General features: G+C 51.0%; 1 protein-coding gene across 1 annotated transcript; it reads right to left on the bottom strand.

Moving 5' to 3' along the window:
- Positions 1-13960: 13960 nt before the first annotated feature.
- Positions 13961-18141, bottom strand: TRIB1 (tribbles pseudokinase 1; the record flags this gene model as incomplete). The annotated part of the gene is made up of 3 exons (XM_081996667.1): positions 17367-18141; positions 16521-16813; positions 13961-14429 (listed from the first exon to the last, which is right to left on the bottom strand). Exons 1-3 carry the CDS (start codon positions 17667-17669, stop codon positions 13961-13963), a joined length of 1065 nt encoding a protein of 354 aa, XP_081852793.1. The 5' UTR covers positions 17670-18141.

The following is an 18141-nucleotide window of genomic DNA, read 5'->3' on the forward strand; positions in this document are numbered from 1 at the left end:
AACAAAGCAAACTTGTGGGCTTGTTTCCGTGGATACTTGCCTGGAAGTGGAGGCATCCTTTAGAAGTCTTCATAGCCTCAGTGCCACAGATTGTTATGAATCACTTGGGACAAATATATCCTCAAAGCAACAATGACTTTTTAGTCCATTGTAAGTAGCTCATGTGTTGATGTTTTAGAGAATAACATTGCTTAATGTGTTTATACTTTCTGAAGGATGACGCAACAACGTCTCTTTATAAGATAACCAGCTCTTGTGGAAAGACCCATATGGCAGGTAGAGCATCCATGGCACTATTATCCAGAGCATCCTGTCGTCGTTTGCACAGTTTTTCTTTCAGTTGTTCGGATATATACTTTTCTCTTTGTTCCTTTTTTTACTCCAGCAGATATGTGCATGGCACCCATTTATAGCCCATTCCAATTTTGCGTGCCGCAGGGGTAAAACTTTTTTCAGAACCTCCAAAAAAATTTGGTAATCTCCCTTATGTGTGTTTATGTAGCCTTTCATCAAAGACTATAGAAAGAGGCCATGTGGTCTTGTGGCTAGATCAAAGCCAGAAAGCTCCTGAGATCTAATCTGGGCTGAGCCCATGACTCACTGGGTGGTTTTGGCAAGTCACATGATCTCAGTTTGCTTAAGTCTATCCAGCTGAAAAAAGCAGGCGAGAAATACATGCTGAATCCAATCTGAGCTTTCCAGCACAGATGTATTTACAGGAAAGAATCTAAATTGATATACCACACATGCAGGCTAGAGTTAATACTCCGTAACAAATGTGCCAGGCTCTCGGTAACATGTATTGACTTTGGACCTGTGGCTCTTCCTTTGCATTTGCAGTTCTCAAACAACCTCAACATATGCAGGATTACCTGAACAAAAGACTGTATATATGCATGAACTCTTGGGATCTCGATCTGCAGTCAATGTTTTTCACTCCGTTCTTTAACCCACCTCCCATAGCGGGCATCATACATTGCCAGCTTTGCTGGCAAAGGAGCATGTTCAGTTCTTTATTCCATTATTTTATTACCATTTTACCAGAGTCTCTCAGGACACAGCGTGTGAGTGCACAGGCAATTACCATCATGCATGCATGCAACGGCATTTCTGCTTTGCACGGGCCTGCAGCCGGTAACGCTGCTCTCAGGCTAGCTCTGAGTGGGAAAAGCCCGGCTCAGCAGCTGCCTGATCCCAATCTCCAGTTCGTATTTATCCAACAATTCCTCCTGAAGAGATTCTCCACTGGCAAATAATTCCCCTCACGTGTTTTCCCCTTACACCTGTTTTGAGGCTGAGAACATTAGGAAGGCAATCCTGATCCTAATCTATATTGTAATCCTTTCAGCCCAGCATGGGATGGAGTGAGCAATCTCTTTGCCTGACAGTCGTAATACCCGGAGGACGATTGCGTGCCTGGAGTTACGCTGCCACGCGGCAACGGCGTGCAGTCACAGACGGGATGCCGGGGCGGAAAGTAAAAGGCTAAAAGTAAAAGGGTCCTGCGCAAATCTGAGATTTTCACTATCGCTGAAACCCTCTCGTTCTCTGTTCACGGCTGCAAGCCCAGAGAGGAGTCGAAGAGCGCTTCTTGGACTTCAGTAGGCTGGGTGCAACCTCAGAGTCATCCAAACACGTCCCGGTCTGAATAAGCCCGGAGGCCGAGCTGCCATTGCTTATTGAGGCAAGGGGCAGGGGAACAAAGTGGCTGGTATCCTGGCATCGCCCACACCGTTATAAAACACAACCAGCAGCCCGGGCAACCCGGGCATCATCCGCAAAACTCCCACCCTCAGTTGCTCCGGTCCCGGATCTCCATCCACATCCACACCCTTCCTCCTGCTGCTGCCGAGCCCCCAGTCTCACCCTCGTCCTCCCCTCCGTCCCCCGGCAGCCCGGGGCCCAGCACCATGAGAGGCAAATTGCTTTGTGGGCCAAAGGCTGCCCAGGCCTCTGTTAAATGCACAACCGCTGACCCCGCCGATGGGCGCCGCAGGGGAGAAGCCACATTCCGACTGGAAGCACCAGCGGGTTCCCGAGCATCTCTCGTGCCATCACACACACCAACGCAACGCAACGCTTCCAGCGCCAAAATGCCCCAGAGAGCTGAGGCAGGGCGTCCCCACGGGCTAGTTTTACTGCCAAAATCACCGTTTTTCTCTTATTTTCACAGTGCTTGACAAGTGAAGCCACAGCTGAAGAGCCCAGAGGGATATCTCACAGCTGGAAGTATTAAAAAACTGGAGCCGACATTTGAAGATGTTTTGGGGGGCAAAAAGAAATTCAGACCCTAAGTCTGAATCTCAAAAACTGTTTTGAAGCACTAAGGAACAAGCCATGTTCATGTGCAGTAGAAGGGAAGGGAGTTTTGAACCAAAACTAAGCAAAGCCCTTAATCACATATTAAAACCCACTCCTGGTTAACACCCTGCAACTGGCCACCCCACCGGTTTTATTCTAAACCCCCAAAAAACCGATGCATGTATTTGCCTCAGGGGAAATAAAACCAGTTTTCCCTGAAAATACATTTGGTTTTGCCTAACGGGCACAACGGGGCTGTGGGTGACTTCTCAGTGCTGGGCTCACCCTTCCCATCACAGCGGCTGCCGCCGCCGCCGCCAGATGCTCGTCCTTGGCAGCTGCCGCCGGGGTCGGGTCCGGAGCCGCGGGACTGCCCGGTGCAGGGTTACCGGTCAGGATCGGAGGTGAAGCAAAATGTCAGCAGGCTCCAAAGGTGCTGGCATCCCTTGTGCTCTATTAAATATATTAAAAAGTAATGGCATGGTAAACTCCAAGATGCAGTGGAGTAATTAAAACAATAAAATCTTTAAGGTTGAAATGATGCCTTTTGTTGTGGGTGGAAGGTGAGCAAAAAAAAAAGAGCTTTATATCTGCATCAGCTCTTTGAAAGATTCCTGAAAAGAGCCTGGGAAGCGGTATCCTTTCCCTGCATAGAAACAAGAAGGGACAGAGAAGGTGTGAGTCCCCAGGGTAAAGCTCACTTCTCTGCAAGGGTGTAAACACCTCCTGCTTCTTCCCGTCTTCCTATCCCACCCCTCGGTCCCCCCTAAGGCCTCTCCAATAAACCTTCAACACTGGGGCTCGTCAGGTCTCGGCAATGAGCAGTCCTCACATTTTGCACGTGGCTGAATTTCACTCCAGTGAGTAAAAAAAACCAAAGAAACCAACACCCAGTTGGTAAAAGGAACTACCGCGCCTGTGTGTCAAATGTGGGAAGGGTCACATCTTCTGCCGTGGGCTCGTACAGCTCTGCCCTGGATGGAGAGCCCAGAGCAGCACTTTACTGTGCTCAAAGTGCTGACGCCAACAAATACTGTAATAGTGGAAGTAACTTTAACAAAACACTGCTGGCTAGCACAGCACATCTGAACCCCAGCCGCTTTTTTTTTTTTAAAGCTGTTTTGAAAGTTAATTGTTGAGCCTCACAAAAAAAAAACCCAAAAATTGGAGTTGGGCAACTATTTATGCCAAGGTTAAATTGGGTCAAATCCTGAAATCCTGACTTCAGGCCAGACTCTACAGTTCCCATTGATTTACACAGGAATGTTGCACGCACTGGAGAATTTCTCCCTGGGTTGCTCCTCAGGCTCCGCTGGGTCAACACTGAGTTGGGATCTCTAGGTTTGACCCCGCACGCAGCAAGCAGGTTGGCAACGCGGGGGCCGGTGGGCTGCTGGGCAGCCCAAGCCCGACTTCGCTTCGGATTACAGTCGTTGCATTATAATTTATGCCAGAGCAAAACTCCTGAGTATATCCAGAGTATAGTTGCCTTACAGTTCATGTCAGAGCAGAACTGTTGGACATACCCTTACAGTCCGGCTGGGGATCTTCTGCATGTGGGATCTGTGGGACCAGTTACCCCATGCACGCAAACTGGCTCATCCCTGCAGAAGACGCGGTGGAGCTGCCAGGGTTTAACTGCAGCTCTCGGCTTTCTGAGAGGCATCTGGTTTGAGTGAAGCCTTTCTGACTTACACCAATGGGGTGGGACCCACAAGGGCTCACAGCAGACAACTCAGTGACGTGCTGGTCGTTCCCATCCCCAGTTGTCTTTGCCTCCGTAACTCCCTGGCATTTTTTGACGCTTTGCTAACAAAGGAGGAGCAACTGGGATATGAGATGGCTCCATTGCTATCATGCTGTGTGTCCTTGTCACCAGGAGCATCCTCAGCTGGCCCATAAAGGAAAACTCCAGCTCCCTTGGGCTGCCCAGCACAGCAAGCAGATATGAGATGAGAAGCTGTTGTTGTGTGTTCTCAGAGTATGCGTTTTCTATACACAGAGTGATTTTTCGCCTTACTTTGAACTGCTGCAGCAGCCTGGATCATGGCTGTATTATTATCTGCATACTTTTTTTGTTTTGGTTGATTGCTTCCCAGCTTAATTCCTCCCAATTAGGTCTTTAACTGAAGAATTTCTCCTTTTGCTTTTGAGGGCTACACGAGTCCTTCGACGGCTGCAAACATACCGAAGGAAAGTGCATTACCCAGTGCAGCGGTGCATTGTCCTCTTGGGTGTTTTATGTGATGGTCACTGGAAGAATCTCTGTGCTGAACTGTACTTTGTCTATGCTTGGCATGTGGTGAGACTAAATAATCCTGTCTGTTACAAAGTCACTCCTGATAGTTGTTTCCAAATGAATCAATAGCCCTTTTAAAGCCACAGCTGTGAGACCATGACCCATCTACCGCCAGCTTTTGAACTGCCTACAGTCATGCCCGGCATTTGTTACTCTATGCAAGTCATCCCATTGACTCTGAGAAGCGCTGGGGATGTTCAGGGCTTTGTGCTTAAGTGCCAAACCATGGACATTGTTCCACTCACCCGGTACTGGGAGTCCACTGCAGCTGGAGTGCTTTCCAAAATGATTCATCCTGACCTTTACTCAAGACATGTAACCGCTTCCTAGCAAAGATGAACCTGATTTCTGGAAGAACCACTCTAAGACCACAGCAGAAAATTTCCAGAAATAATTAAATGCAATCATTTGCAGGGGTCAAAAGATCTGGACACCTGCTGCCTGGCAAGGCGGTGGGGGAGCCAGCTGGACCATTGCTCAGCTGTCCCGGTGCCCAAGCGAGATTAGCACCTGGGTAAAAAGCAGCTGACGGGTGCTGAAGATAGCAAGACTGAGGTCAAGCCAAAGGGAAGAGAGGTGAAGGCTGCATTGCTTTTCCAGAGGCCTCTGCCCAGCATATAACCACAGAATCACAGAATGGTTTGAGTTGGAAAGGACCATAACTATCATCTAGTTCCAACCCTCCTGCCATGGGCAGGGACACTTTCCCCTAGACCAGGTTGCTCAATGTCTCATCCAACCTGACCTTGAACACTTTCCGGGGGGGACGGGCATCAACAGCTTCTCTGGGCAACCTGTTCCACTGTCTCACCACCCTCGCAGTAAAGAATTTCTTCCTAACATCTAAACTAAATCTACCCTCTTTCAGTTTAAAAACGTTACCCCTCATCTTTTCACTACGCTCCCTGATAAAGAGTCCCTCCCCATCTTTCCTGTAGGCCCACTTTAAGTACTGAAACGCTGCTATAAGGTCTCCCCAGAGCCTTCTCTTCTCCAGGCTAAACCAACTCTCTCAGCCTGTCCTCATATGGGACATGCTCCATCCCTCTTGACCATCTTCATGGCCTCCTCTGGACCTGCTCCAACAGGTCCATGTCTTTCTGTGCTGAGGGCTCCAGAGCTGGACGCAGCACTCCAGGTGGGGTCTCACCAGGGCGGAGTCGAGGAGAATGGATGTGGATCTGCTCAGCCTTGCTGTGCCTTCTTGCTGCGGGAGACAGGCAGTGGCTTGGGATGTGTGTGCTGGGAGCCCTCAGCAACTCCTTCAGCTCTGAGGTACGCAGATGCTGAAAGGCAGGCTCTGAGCCACCTCTACGAGCCCGTCTCATAGCATCTGCATTGAACTTCTGACAGCACGGTGGGAGACCTGGTTAGCTCTCAACTCCCCTCCCCGCGCTGCAGGTGGAGGGGTTTTGCCAAGGGAGGCTGTCAGCAGTAATAAGCAATCATCTCCTCCATCAGCACACAGCCCGAGCTCCCTGCGCCGCTCTGCCTGCCGCTGGGTGAGGCCTCTTCCTCTCGGGCTCTGACTCATGCCCACATGCGCGAGCAGGATGTGCATCACAGCCCAGCCCCGGGTCCCCAGCTCGGCCCCCGGCGCCCCGCGGGAGCAGCCCTGCCTGCGTCCAGCAGCCGAAGCCCTGCCAGTGACCCCGAGCCGTACCCAGCGCCGGGGATTGAAGCTAGATGAGACTCCAGCATCTTCCCTCCAACACAGAAAGACTTCCCAGGATGGACCATCTCTAAGCCATGGCTATTAAAGGCAGTGCTGCCTCCTGCGAGCATGGCTTACCCAGCAGACCCGCGGGAGGGGTGGGGATTCCCTCACGGCTGGAGTTCAGGTCCCATCTTGACATATCAAAAGCGCCTTCCCTGTAAAATCACCCTTGCCTCGTGCTGGAAAGGGATCTTTCAGGGCTTCCACTGTGGTTGGCACATGCACACCAAGCGCCCGGGCTGCAGCTTGGCACCAAAAGGTGCTCCCCTCTGGCGGAACAACAAATCCTGCTTTTCCCCACGTGCCCAGAGAAAAAGAAGAAGCGATTGAGAAAAATGTTACCAAGTCAGGAAGTCATTCTGGAGGAGGGGGAGTAGTTCCTTTAACCTCACACATGGGGAAAGAAAACTATTTGCTGACTTTGCCTTACTTTTTAATTTATTGTTTTGCCAGCTGCTCAGATAAAAGGACAAAGCTCTGCCTGCTGTAATGAGGCAGCCAGTCAAGCATGCCTTTGCAGCACAGAGCATCTGGCCCGGACACCGGTGACAAGCGGGGAACAGTCCAAAGAGTTCACAGGACACATCCTTTCAAATCCCTCTTTGCAACAGCGAGGACCGGACGCTTGCTCCTTCTTCCTCACATGAAAGTTTGAAATCTCCTGGAGATCATTAACTTCAGCAGACAGGGCTCTTTCTTACATATTAAGGATCACAAGACCCATGATAAAAAATCCCATGAGTTCGCTGATTAAGCCTTTCTGTCCGCTGGGCTCGAGTCCCCATCGCCCTGGGCGCCGTGGCCGCCTCCGAAGGCTGCTGCCCTGCACAGAGCACAGCCGGGCTGCCTCGGCTCCGGTCCCCACGGAGAGTGAGGGCAGCACGAAGTCCCTCCAAAACTGATCCAGTTGGTCCTCTTCAGTGGTTCTGGTTGTATTCTTGTGTTTTGGAGCACATCCCATTTCCAAGAAAGCTAATTTAATGGAGCAGTGCCAAGCTCTGTTCTGGAATTCAGTGCCGCAGGATTTAGAGACCTCAAAGTACAGATAGGGTCAAAGGCAGCCAAGCAACTGTTCGATAGGAAGGTCCTCGGACGATGGTTAAATACCAAGTTGGGCATCAGTGGGCCACGGTGTCATAGAATCATAGAATGGTTTGGGTTGGAAGGGACCTTAAAGATCAGCTAGTTCCAACCCCCCTGCCATGGGCAGGGACACCTTTCACTAGACCAGGTTGCTCAAAGCCCCATCCAACCTGACGTGTTCACACCTCCAGGGATGGAGCATCCACAACTTGTCCTGGCAACCTGTTCCAGTGCCTCAACACCCTCATAGTAAAGAATTTCTTCCTAATACCTGAACTAAATCTACCCTCTTTCAGTTTAAAACCATTACCCCTCATCTTATCACTACACTCTCTGATAAAGAGTCCTTCCCCAAATTTCCTGTAGGGCCCCTCTAAGTGCCATGTCCCCGTGCTGCAGGGAGGACATCAGAGGGGGAGCCCGCTGGGCACCTGCCCTGCTTCTGTGCACATCTGTAGGCATCTGCCCGTGCTTCTCCTGGGGGCGGGTGGTCCCATTGGCCCGACAGCATCCTGCCTTCCCCCTGACCCAGGCAGCTTGGGCACCGGCATGAGGGTGGGGAGGAGCAGGGTCCACTACCATGCTTGTCAGCCAGCAATTTCACACGAGCACCGGGGTGGGGTTTACCCTTTCGCCTGGGGTTTGAGGGCCGCTGCCCCTCTGCTTTGCAACGAAGGCTGCCGGCTGACCTTTGTGAGCCTTCTTCTGCCTCCTTTACGCTCGCACCAGGTGTCCCACCACCCATCTGCAAAGTCATCGCCACTGGGCACGAGCGTCTTGCGCAGCCTTTTGCCCCACATTACGTTGGTACTTTGCCCCTGGTTGCTAGCACGGCAAGAAAACTGGCAGTATTTGAACCTCAGAGAGACTACGGATCTGACAAGTTGGGACTTGACGGGGATGTTATCACAAGGCCCAACAATGGCTTTACACTCAATTACATTTATGGTTTCTGTGAGTCATCTAAATGTTTATGGCTTTGTCACTACCTGGAAGTTAAGAAGAGAGAAAAAAAAAAGAAAATGGAAAAAAAAAAAAAAAAAAGCCCTGTAATGAACAATTTGCTGGTGCAAGACGCTGGGTGACACGGGAGAAACTGAGCAACTACCTTAGGTGGTGGGGAAGAGTCATTTTCTGTGGTGACCGGAGCTATATTTGATTTCTTAGGCAATGTCAGCTTTTGCATGCTACATTCTTTGGCTAATCGCCAGCGCGATGTGTAATACTTTAGCCACACTGTTGTTACTTAATCCTTTCCTAATCTGCAATTTGCGCAAGAGGAGTAAAATCTAAGCAAAGCCACTGAGAACATCTCCACTAATAATTTATCAAACTTGACTTTTGTTGTTGGCAGGAGACGGCGGTCGGTGGAGGTGAATGTTTTCCCACAACAGCACCGTACGATAAACACGGGGCCGCTGATTCATGCCACACTTATTTTCTGTCATCCACCCTTCGTGTCACCCTGATATTTCTTCGAATGATAAGCCCGCGTGTGTGCTCACAGCACACCGCCGAGGTCCCGGTTTCATCTCTTTCTGCAAATTACACATTAATTAACCATTAATAACAGTGGGAGCTGCGTGCAGAAATCCACACCCACCGAGATGGGACCGTGCCCTCGCTGAGCAAATGCCGTGTTAATCACCCGCGTGTCAGCGCCGGAGCTGCCGCCGCAGCCCTGCGAGACAAACGTCCCTCGAGACAAGGCGCGCGGGCGCTCGCCAGCCCTAATCCTGCCGTAAAGAAAAGCGTTACCTCTTGCTCTATGAATTTTATTTATTTTGGTCCTCTGGGCAGCGCTTGCTGTTGTTAGAAACATGATTGCTTCATACAGTTATGTTAATGTTTGCATTTGACAGAATGTAATTGATACTTCTGCTGCTCCGCTTCAAAGCCAAATTAGGAAATGAAGTGCTGCACATTAGCTTGTTTAGTTGGTTAAATAGTGTAAATAAATACATGCAGTGCAATGAAAACTAATGAGTTTTCTTTAAGGCATTTTCTAAATAGCTGGCTTCGTAAAAGAAAAAAAAAATAAAAAACTGTTCCTGCTGCCAACTCGTATCCTGAAGGATTTGTCGTTTTGCTGCAACAAAAATTGATCCTGGCTGAAATCTGAACTCTGGATTTCACCTGGGGACCGGGATTTTGCAAGTTATGGAGGAATCATGGTAAGAACTGTTGCAAATTTCGTGGTACTTTTACCAACAATAGTTCTAAGAGATGTTGCATTCAACAAAGCCATTTTTTGCAAGGGATTAATTCAGACCGCGGTTATATGTCAAGCCATTCTTCTCAATGCTCGCTAGGAAAACACTGTTTGTAAGAAACATTTGCATAGGACATTTCTGTGCACCACTAAATCTGTGCAGTGCCATGACACTAACCTTTGGGATCTTTCCCTGACAGAATGCAATAGCATGACAAAAAAGTGGGAAAAAAATCTGATTTTGTATAAAGAGGTAAGCGGAAGCGATTTGCTTGACAGAACGCACTTAGCACAGATGGAATAAAATGCGTTTTTCAAGTTGTCTCTCAGGCCTACCCTCAGTGCCTGAAAGCAGAGCTGGAGAAGCGCATGCACAGGCTTTGCGACCCAGCCGAGCCCAATGAATCTTCGTCTTGCGCATCTTTATAAAAAACCTCTCTTTTCCCCCTTTTCTTTCATAAATAATACATTGATGAAGAATTGCCTTTGACTGAGTTGAAAGTGTTCTCCTAAAATTAGGGCGTTTTTTAACATAGGTAGAACTGAACCTCTACCAATCCTTCTTAATTAACTGCAAATAACCTCAGCAGTATCACCTGCTTGGCAAAGAGGTGTTGACCTTAAACCTGAGCTTGCTGAGCTGGCTGTTTTACTTGGCGCTTTAGGAGGAAGCTGGTTTATAAATTCTGCTGTGCTACTTCAAAAAGAAAATTATTGAACTGATGCCTAAAATGCAGCCAAAGTATCAAGAGTTGATAAAAATATACATCTAGGATGTAAGATCTATCCCGACTGGGAGCTGGTTTGATGCTGGTTTAGGATGGAGCCCAGGATGTAGCAAAAAAACTCAGTTTTGTTGTGTTTTCAGCAGCAAACAGAGGAGGACTGAAGGCTCCCAGCACTTTTCAGAGGCCAGCAATATCTTGCAACTTCAAGATGAAAATGAGACCAGCTCTGAGATTCATGCAGTCCTCATCCAAAAGGACCACTTAAAAATAGACAAATTATGACTCTCTCAAAAAGAAATGTATGCATTGCATAAATCAAAGTTCTCACACCCACCATCAAAGTTTAATCACTTAATATGCTGGTTCTTTCAACATGCTGTGAAACTTTGTATACAATAATACAAACGACGGGGTTACGAAGCAATAGCAATTTATTCTGCTGTACAAACGGATGTTGCATTATAATCCCTAAAGCAACACGGAGGCTGTTTGCAGATGTTACTACAACTTGGCGTTTATTTTAATTGCTCTACAGTGTAGCTCATGTGAAATAAAGTCATGGGATGACCTACACATTCACCTACTCAGGGTGACCTAACTGCAGTGAAAAAAAAAAAAAAAACCTGTTTTGAAAGTTTTCAAGGTTTCACCGAAGAACAAGCCTCCTGCAGTCGTTTTAAAAGGATGCATCAGGGCTTCTGCCCAAGCAGGGGGTAATTCAATCAGCCAGGCTATGTGGCGCATGTATTTTTATAAGTCTTGTAAGAATAACATCAGTAAAGTAACTTGAGATATTTTGGTGTCTGACATTCACTCAGCAAGTGCTAAGAAAGTATGCTTACTGCACAGATTGCTGGTTTCTCAGAGTGGGAGACAAGGTGCCTAATTAAAGTCTGTGCACTTGGCTTTACCATTGACCAGGTTCCTATTCTCTCCCTTTCCCTTTCCACTGCCCTTCCAAAAGCAGAGCCTATTTAAGAGTTGCTCCTGCTCCAAGAGCTGCCTGGGAGCAGTTGCCCGGGTGAACAGATTTCAAGCAAAAGGACAAAGTTAAACATAAGGCAAAGTATAAATAAAAATCAAGACTCTCTTCCTCCTCCTCTCTGCCTGTGAGCGATGATCTCACCGCTCCGGGTGGATTACAAGGGTGGCTTGATCTCTTTCAGGAAAGCGCATTCTCTAACCTTGATACTGCTGCTATTTATACTCCTCGCTCGTCGCCACAAAGCAAAGCAGCTGTAATAATCTTTCCCTTCGTTTTCCCCCGGAGCAGGGGGGAACCCTGCACCGCTTCCCGGCCGCGGGCTCAAGCCCCTGCCCATCGGCTCCCCGTTAGAGCCGATGCTCTCGACGGCCGCCTCTGCGTCCGGCTGCTCACTTTTGGACACCCGAGAAGTGATTTTCCACCGGCTTGAGCATGACGTCGCCGCGCACACGGGCACGGGAGGACGCCCTGCGGTGCCATCGCATTTCCTGCTCGCGGGGCGCAGATGGAAACGAACGCACGTGCTGAAAGGCAATAGGGCTTCTAAAGTTCGGAGGCAGAGCTGTAACTCCTCTCCCCCTTGTCTATCAGATGAATAGGACACCCCGTTTCACAGAGCTCTGGAGGCAGCTCGGGCCCTTTCCACCCCCCCAAAGGCAGGAGCCATCCCCGGTCCCCACTCACCTCCATGGGGACTCAACCCCAGGCAGAGCTGGGGCAGCCAGGGCTCCGACCCCGGCGGCTCAAGCACGATGCAGCATGCCCAGGGACTGTCGATGAGCTGATCCCCTCTGAGGCCAAACCCCATTTTTTCCAGATTAAACCAAACATACTCAAGCTGCGTTCCCCTCGAGACAAGAAATGGGGACAAACATTATGAAACCAAGTTTATTAAAACTTTCTACAAGTCAGACTTTATCATCCAGGTTTCCACATACATATACATATTTACAAGATGGACATAGTGTTTTTAGCTTTTCCGGCAGAGTTTTCTACCAATATATACAAATGTACTGTTTTTCATAGAAGGGTTAAACTGTATCACAGATACAAATGTCAAGCAATCATGAGAGGTTTAGTGCAACGGAGAGCTGTAGGGCCCTGCTCTTAATGCTCATGATTCTGTCAAGTTAGTATTGCCAACAATAATTCACATTAAATTGCTCTTTGACACCTCTTATTAGGACAAAGTACAACAAAACAAGAAAACAAAACCCCAAACAGTAAGGTATGTACAAAGTACACAGTCCATGAGGTATACATGGTATTCTTGCAACGCGTGGTGGGACTGCAGCTTGCGGGGGGTTAACCCTTAAAATGACTTCACTCGACTGTGCCGTGCTGGGACATAGGTTACCCAGCCCACGGCCGCTTCAGAAGCTGCGCTCTCGCCTAAGGCGAATGGACATCTCTTTGCGTAAGCCACTGAACACAAATGTGAAACGAAGAAAAATTTTAGGCAGGACTAAGCTTTACTTAACCCCCAACCCAGGAAGCTAATGATTTAGATATATTAATTATCCACGCACATTGGAAAGACTATGAATAATCATGCAAACAAAAAAAAAAAAATTAAGGGGGAAGAAAAAAATGTAGCCGGAGGCAAACAACATACCTGAATAATCAACTAAGGGCGTATGGAGATTTTACTCTTAAGACTAACTTTTTGGGGTGTGGAGGGAAGAAGAGGAGAGGGGATGTGATTTTTTTTTGAGAGTTGAGCCTGTAGGAAAACACGACTGTGTTTACATGTACTGTACAAGATACCCCTTATCGTTTTCCAAGGGAAGGTGCCCCAGCCGATAGTGTTATGGTTTGGTAAACGGATATGTTTTGGCACTCGGAGCTAACGAGACCTGCTACTTGACAAGCTCGCTGAGGGCATAGAGTTATATAGGCTACGCCATGGTAACGCGAGGCTTAAGTCTATTTAAAATGCTTTCCCGGTCAGCAAATGGAATCGGAGGGGATCTGGCTGGGAGATCCACTAGTTTCTGCTTCGGAAAGAGCCACAGCAGTGATTTGTCTTACGGGTGGATCGAGGAGCTTCATGCCTCTGAAAGCAACATCAGCTGGAGGAGCAGCAGCAGCGAGCTGGCCGTGGCGGGCGAAGACCTCCTTCCCTCGTTAAAGTGCGCTTACAGTCAGAAAGCTACTTTGCAAGCCGGCCGGCGCGGCGTGCCGAGGCGATTCCCCTTTCTACCCATTCCCGTCAGATTCGCTCAGAGGCGCGCCTCGTGCCCCCCCCGCGCACCGCGGCCGGGGCTCCGCGCCCCACAGCCGCCGCGGGAGAGCCCAAGGGGCTGCCTGTCTGCCTCACAGCCGTAAGGCTCTGCAGCCGAGGTGCGGCCAGTTACACCGGCGGAGGATGCGGAGGGCCGGAGAAAAGCCAGGCGGCTCTCGCAAAGCTGCACGGGTCCCGCAGGGCCGGCGCGATGGACCGACCGGCGAGCAAGAGGGTGAAACCGAGTACGCTCAGGGAGCGGAGATCTATGGGTTGGCGTTTATGTTAAACGAGGTCACTTTTCTGACCATACTGGCACTTTAAGATGCTGTTGAGTTTGCAAACATGGAAAAATGAAACCCTACGAAGACGCCAGAGGTGAGAACCGCCGAGGTTTTTGCGATTTCGAGGTTAGCAGAAGAAGGAACTAATATCATCACTGTCTCCGTGGTATTCTGGAACAATTTGATCCGAAGTTCCTGTCTCCTGGTCTGTATATCCAGGCTCCAAGACCGCCTCGAACCAAGGGTGAAGCAAGATCTCCGGAGCAGTGAGTCTTTCAGAAGGCTCCCGCCGCAGGAGGCTGCGGATGAGGCATCGGGCTTTGGGGGAGACGTGGTCAGGAATACAGAACTGTCCACGCCGGATTTTGGAAAACAGAGTGCTAGGGTCTGAATCATGGAAGGGATAGCGTCCCACCAGCAGGGTATAGAGCATCACTCCCAAACTCCACACGTCGGCCGATTTTCCAGAGTAAGTCCCCGTCGTGTTTAGGATCTCAGGGCTGACGTAGGCCGGGCAGCCGTGCTTGTCTGAGAGCGCATCGTCTTCGCCTTTGATGATGTGTGTGTCTTCCAGGCTCTCCAGCCGCAGCTGAGTCCTAGGGAGGGCAGGAGAGGAAGCCGCGGGTTAGAAACAGCAACCCCCAGGCACAAGCCAGCACGGTGAAGCCCCCGCCGTGGCAATCCCCGCTCCCTTTCTCGCGTCGGCATAAAGAAAAGGAGAGGAAACACTTTTTAATTCGCAGCGGAGAAGTCCCCGGGACTTCCGGACCCGTGTAATGGAAGCGCAGCTACGTGCATCGGGCGGGCGCTCAGCGACGCCTGCTTATGCCGCTTACTGGGCATTTCAGCCACAGCGGGCTCTGGAGGAACACCAGCAAGGCACCTTCTCTCCAGGCAGGTTGCACTGCAGCTGCAGGGGGTCACGGCTACAGCGCGTCCTGCACCCCGCTACCCGCGGCTCAGGCTTTGGGCAACCAGCGTCCAGCTGCGCGACTTCGCAAACCGCAAAGTCCGGCTCCCTTCCGCGCCTGCGGGAACCATCGGCTCTCCCGAGTTCTGTGTTTTGCTTGTCAATTCTGTTCTTTTAATTATTATTCTTTTTGCCTTTCTGGAGGGTACCGCCACACCCGCCACCCCCCAGGGCCACCCCGACTTCCCGTTTTGGGGGGAAAAGGGGGGCTTTGCATCAGCAAGGACGCCGTCGGCTCGCCCGGGAAGGGCTCTGCGCTGCCTCGCGGCCCGCTGGGGTGCGGATGCCTCGGCTGCAGCCTGTCCTCAGCGTGACCTCGCCAAATACCCATTGGTTCTGCAAACGGAAAATATGACTCAACGTGAACCGTGGGCCCGGGATTGGCTGCGGGAGCCCTGAAACTGCACCTGTGCCGGAGAGCCCGAGTCCGCCCGCCATTGCTTAACCCTCTTCTTGCCAAATGAGGTGCACATGACACTCGTCTGTGCAACGCGCTATTTCCAAACGAGCGAGACTGTGTGCAACGTAACATTTCAACAAATGTTTCACCTTCTTATGGGCGGGAAAAGCTGCAATAGTTTCCTTCAAAGGAATTACTTTCTTTGCATGTCAACATATGGTTGTTTCTGTTTAAGAAGGGCAGTGCTGGTTAATTTTCTTATCACATTTAGAAATTATATCCCCAAGAAGAGTTCGCCCAGTTAAAAAAAAAAAACAAAACAAAACCAAAACGTGTTTTCTTCTGCTTCAGTAATACTACCTCCAGTTTCCTCAGATTAAGCACAACTCCATTACAGCTTTTACTTATTTTTTTAGCTTTCCACGGGATAAGCAGCTACTCAGAGTCAATTTTGCTGATTAAAAATGCATCTCTGGCTCTGCCACGTGCAGGGAGGCACTACAAAAGCAGCAAACACTCCAGGGAAATACCGAATTATTTCCCTAATCTAAATTTAACAACTTAGATGCTGGATCTCCTTCCTATAAACCCAGGCTTTAGGCTAAGTTTTACCAAAGAGCTTTTCTTTGATGCAGGATTCCCAAAGCAGTATTTAACCGTGTCCCGCCTTCCCTCCTGTGCATGCCCACAGCCACGGGCACAGGGAACGCACCACCACCGGTAATGGAGGAGGGATAAAAGCCTCGAAGGACACAGCCAGCCTCTCGTTAGCAGCCTCACCCTGATCAGCCGGGGATTCCAGTGAGGAGACCCCTCCCCAGCACCCCTCTCCCGGACATGGCTCTGCCACGGGGCAGCTCTCCCGGCCGCGAGGAGGGACCAGAGCTCGGGCTCCTCGCACCTCCTGCTCCCTTGGAGGGGCTGCTCCGCTCCCCTGCCCGACGCCTCCCTCCTCTCCTTCCCTCTGCCTTTTAGTCATTTTTCACGGGGCGAGTGGCACGCATGACATCTTCTGGCACTAACGAGCACCCGAACTGTCGTCCCTTTGTCTACCCGCGGGCTTCGCTGAACTTCTGCTGAATGAGAGGAAGCTCCCGAAGAGCTTCCTCCCTTTCATCAGTCAAGATCTAAGATTAAGCGCGTATCGGTTAGATCCGTGACCTACTACACACAGGTGACGGGGACCTACTCGTATCGCTCGCAGGTGATGCCCGGCTGACACGGCCGTTTCCACTCCCTGGGACGCTTTTTGCCTCCCTAGTTGTGGCATTCCTCCCTCCCCACTCACCCCAGGGCTGGCTGGTGACAACCTCTTACCTTTCTTCATTAGAGAAGACAAATTTCCTGAGCTTGAGGTCACCAAGGACGATGGCCGACTGGTGGCAGTGAGCTACTGCAGAGACGATCTGCTTGAACAGCCGGGCAGCCTCCTCTTCCCTCAGCCTCTTGCAGCTCCTCACGTAGGAGTGCATGTCCCCAAAGTCCTTTTCAAAGAACACATAGGCCTTGGTGTCCCCGAGGATGACTTCGACGACCCCGGTGATGTTTCTATGCGACGGCAGCTGAATGTAAGGCCGGATCTTGTCCTGGTAGTGTTTGAGGGGGAACACCTGTAAAGAGGAAATTAAACCCAAATTCATTCTCAAGGGCATTGAAAGCAGCCGCTTGCGTAGCGACTCTCCCCAAACAATGACGAGGGAGCTGGAGGGCAGCCAGGGCTCGGCAGGAGCGCCGTTCAAAGCGGTTACTGAGACCCTTCCTGTTCATTTGATATTGAAAGGGGAAGGGGAAGAATAAAGTAAAATAAAACATAAAATAAAACATAAAATAAAACATAAAATAAAACATAAAATAAAACATAAAATAAAACATAAAATAAAACATAAAATAAAACATAAAATAAAACATAAAATAAAGCAAACCACCATCCCCAAAAGCCCTTCGGGGAAGGTGCTCCAAGGTAACCGGCACTACAGCTTACTTCCCGCGCCCGTAACCCCGCACCGGCGGGCAGGCCGGGCGTTTCTCACAGCGGGAGGATGTTTTGCGGGGCTCCCCCCAGGTCGAGCGGCCTCGCGGGGGGGCTCACAAACGCCGGGAGGAGACACCCCCCCCGCAGCCCCCCGCTCCCTTCCCTCCGCACCCGCGGAGCTCCGCGCCCACCTTGCAGCGCAGCTCCCGCCCGGAGCTAACGCTCAGCGCCCTCGACACCTGCTCCCGCTCGGCCAGCGGCAGCAGCAGGTACGAGGCGATCAGGCTGGGGGCCGCCGCCCCCCCGCCGGCGGCAGGAGCGGGAGAACACGGCGATCCGGGGGCGCTGAGGCAATCCGGCGGCCCGTAATCGGTGAGGCGGGGGTATTTGGGGGCCGGGGCGTCTTCGGAGGGGCCGTCGTGGAGAGGCTGGAGCCGCTTGGCCGGGGCGCTGCGGCAGCGGGCGGCCGGCAGCAGGGACGCGGGGCGGCTCATGGAGGGGAGCGGGAGCGCAGAGCTAGAGGCGGGCGGTACTCATCCCTTCGCTCTCCCCGCCGAAACCTCCAGCCGTATCCACCATCTGCTGCCGACTCCGCGCTAAAGTAGTTGGAGGCTTTAAAAAAAAAAAAAAAAAAATTTCAAAAAAAAGGCAAGCCAGTCTCCTCCTCCTCCTCCTCCTCGTAGTGACGCACGGGGGGAAAATGGGAGGAGGAAGGCTGGGACACGCCTGCTCAGTTCCACCCGCTGCTTTTCCGCACCTCCGGCCCCAGCGGGCCACGCAACCAGGCGGGGCGGTGGTTCCCCGCCACCCCACCTGGCTGCGTGGCCCGCTGGGGTCGGGGTCGCGACGGCGACCCCCCCCTCCCCCCCCCCCCCGCGGCCATCCCACGTCCGACTCAGGTTCCCGAGGATGGCAGCGCTTGGGGATCACACCTTGCTTTTAGGGATTCACCCCTCGCAAGCCCAT

Source organism: Phaethon aethereus, assembly GCF_964289735.1.
Source record: "Phaethon aethereus genome assembly, chromosome: 2".
Classification (NCBI taxonomy): Eukaryota; Metazoa; Chordata; class Aves; order Phaethontiformes; family Phaethontidae; genus Phaethon; species Phaethon aethereus.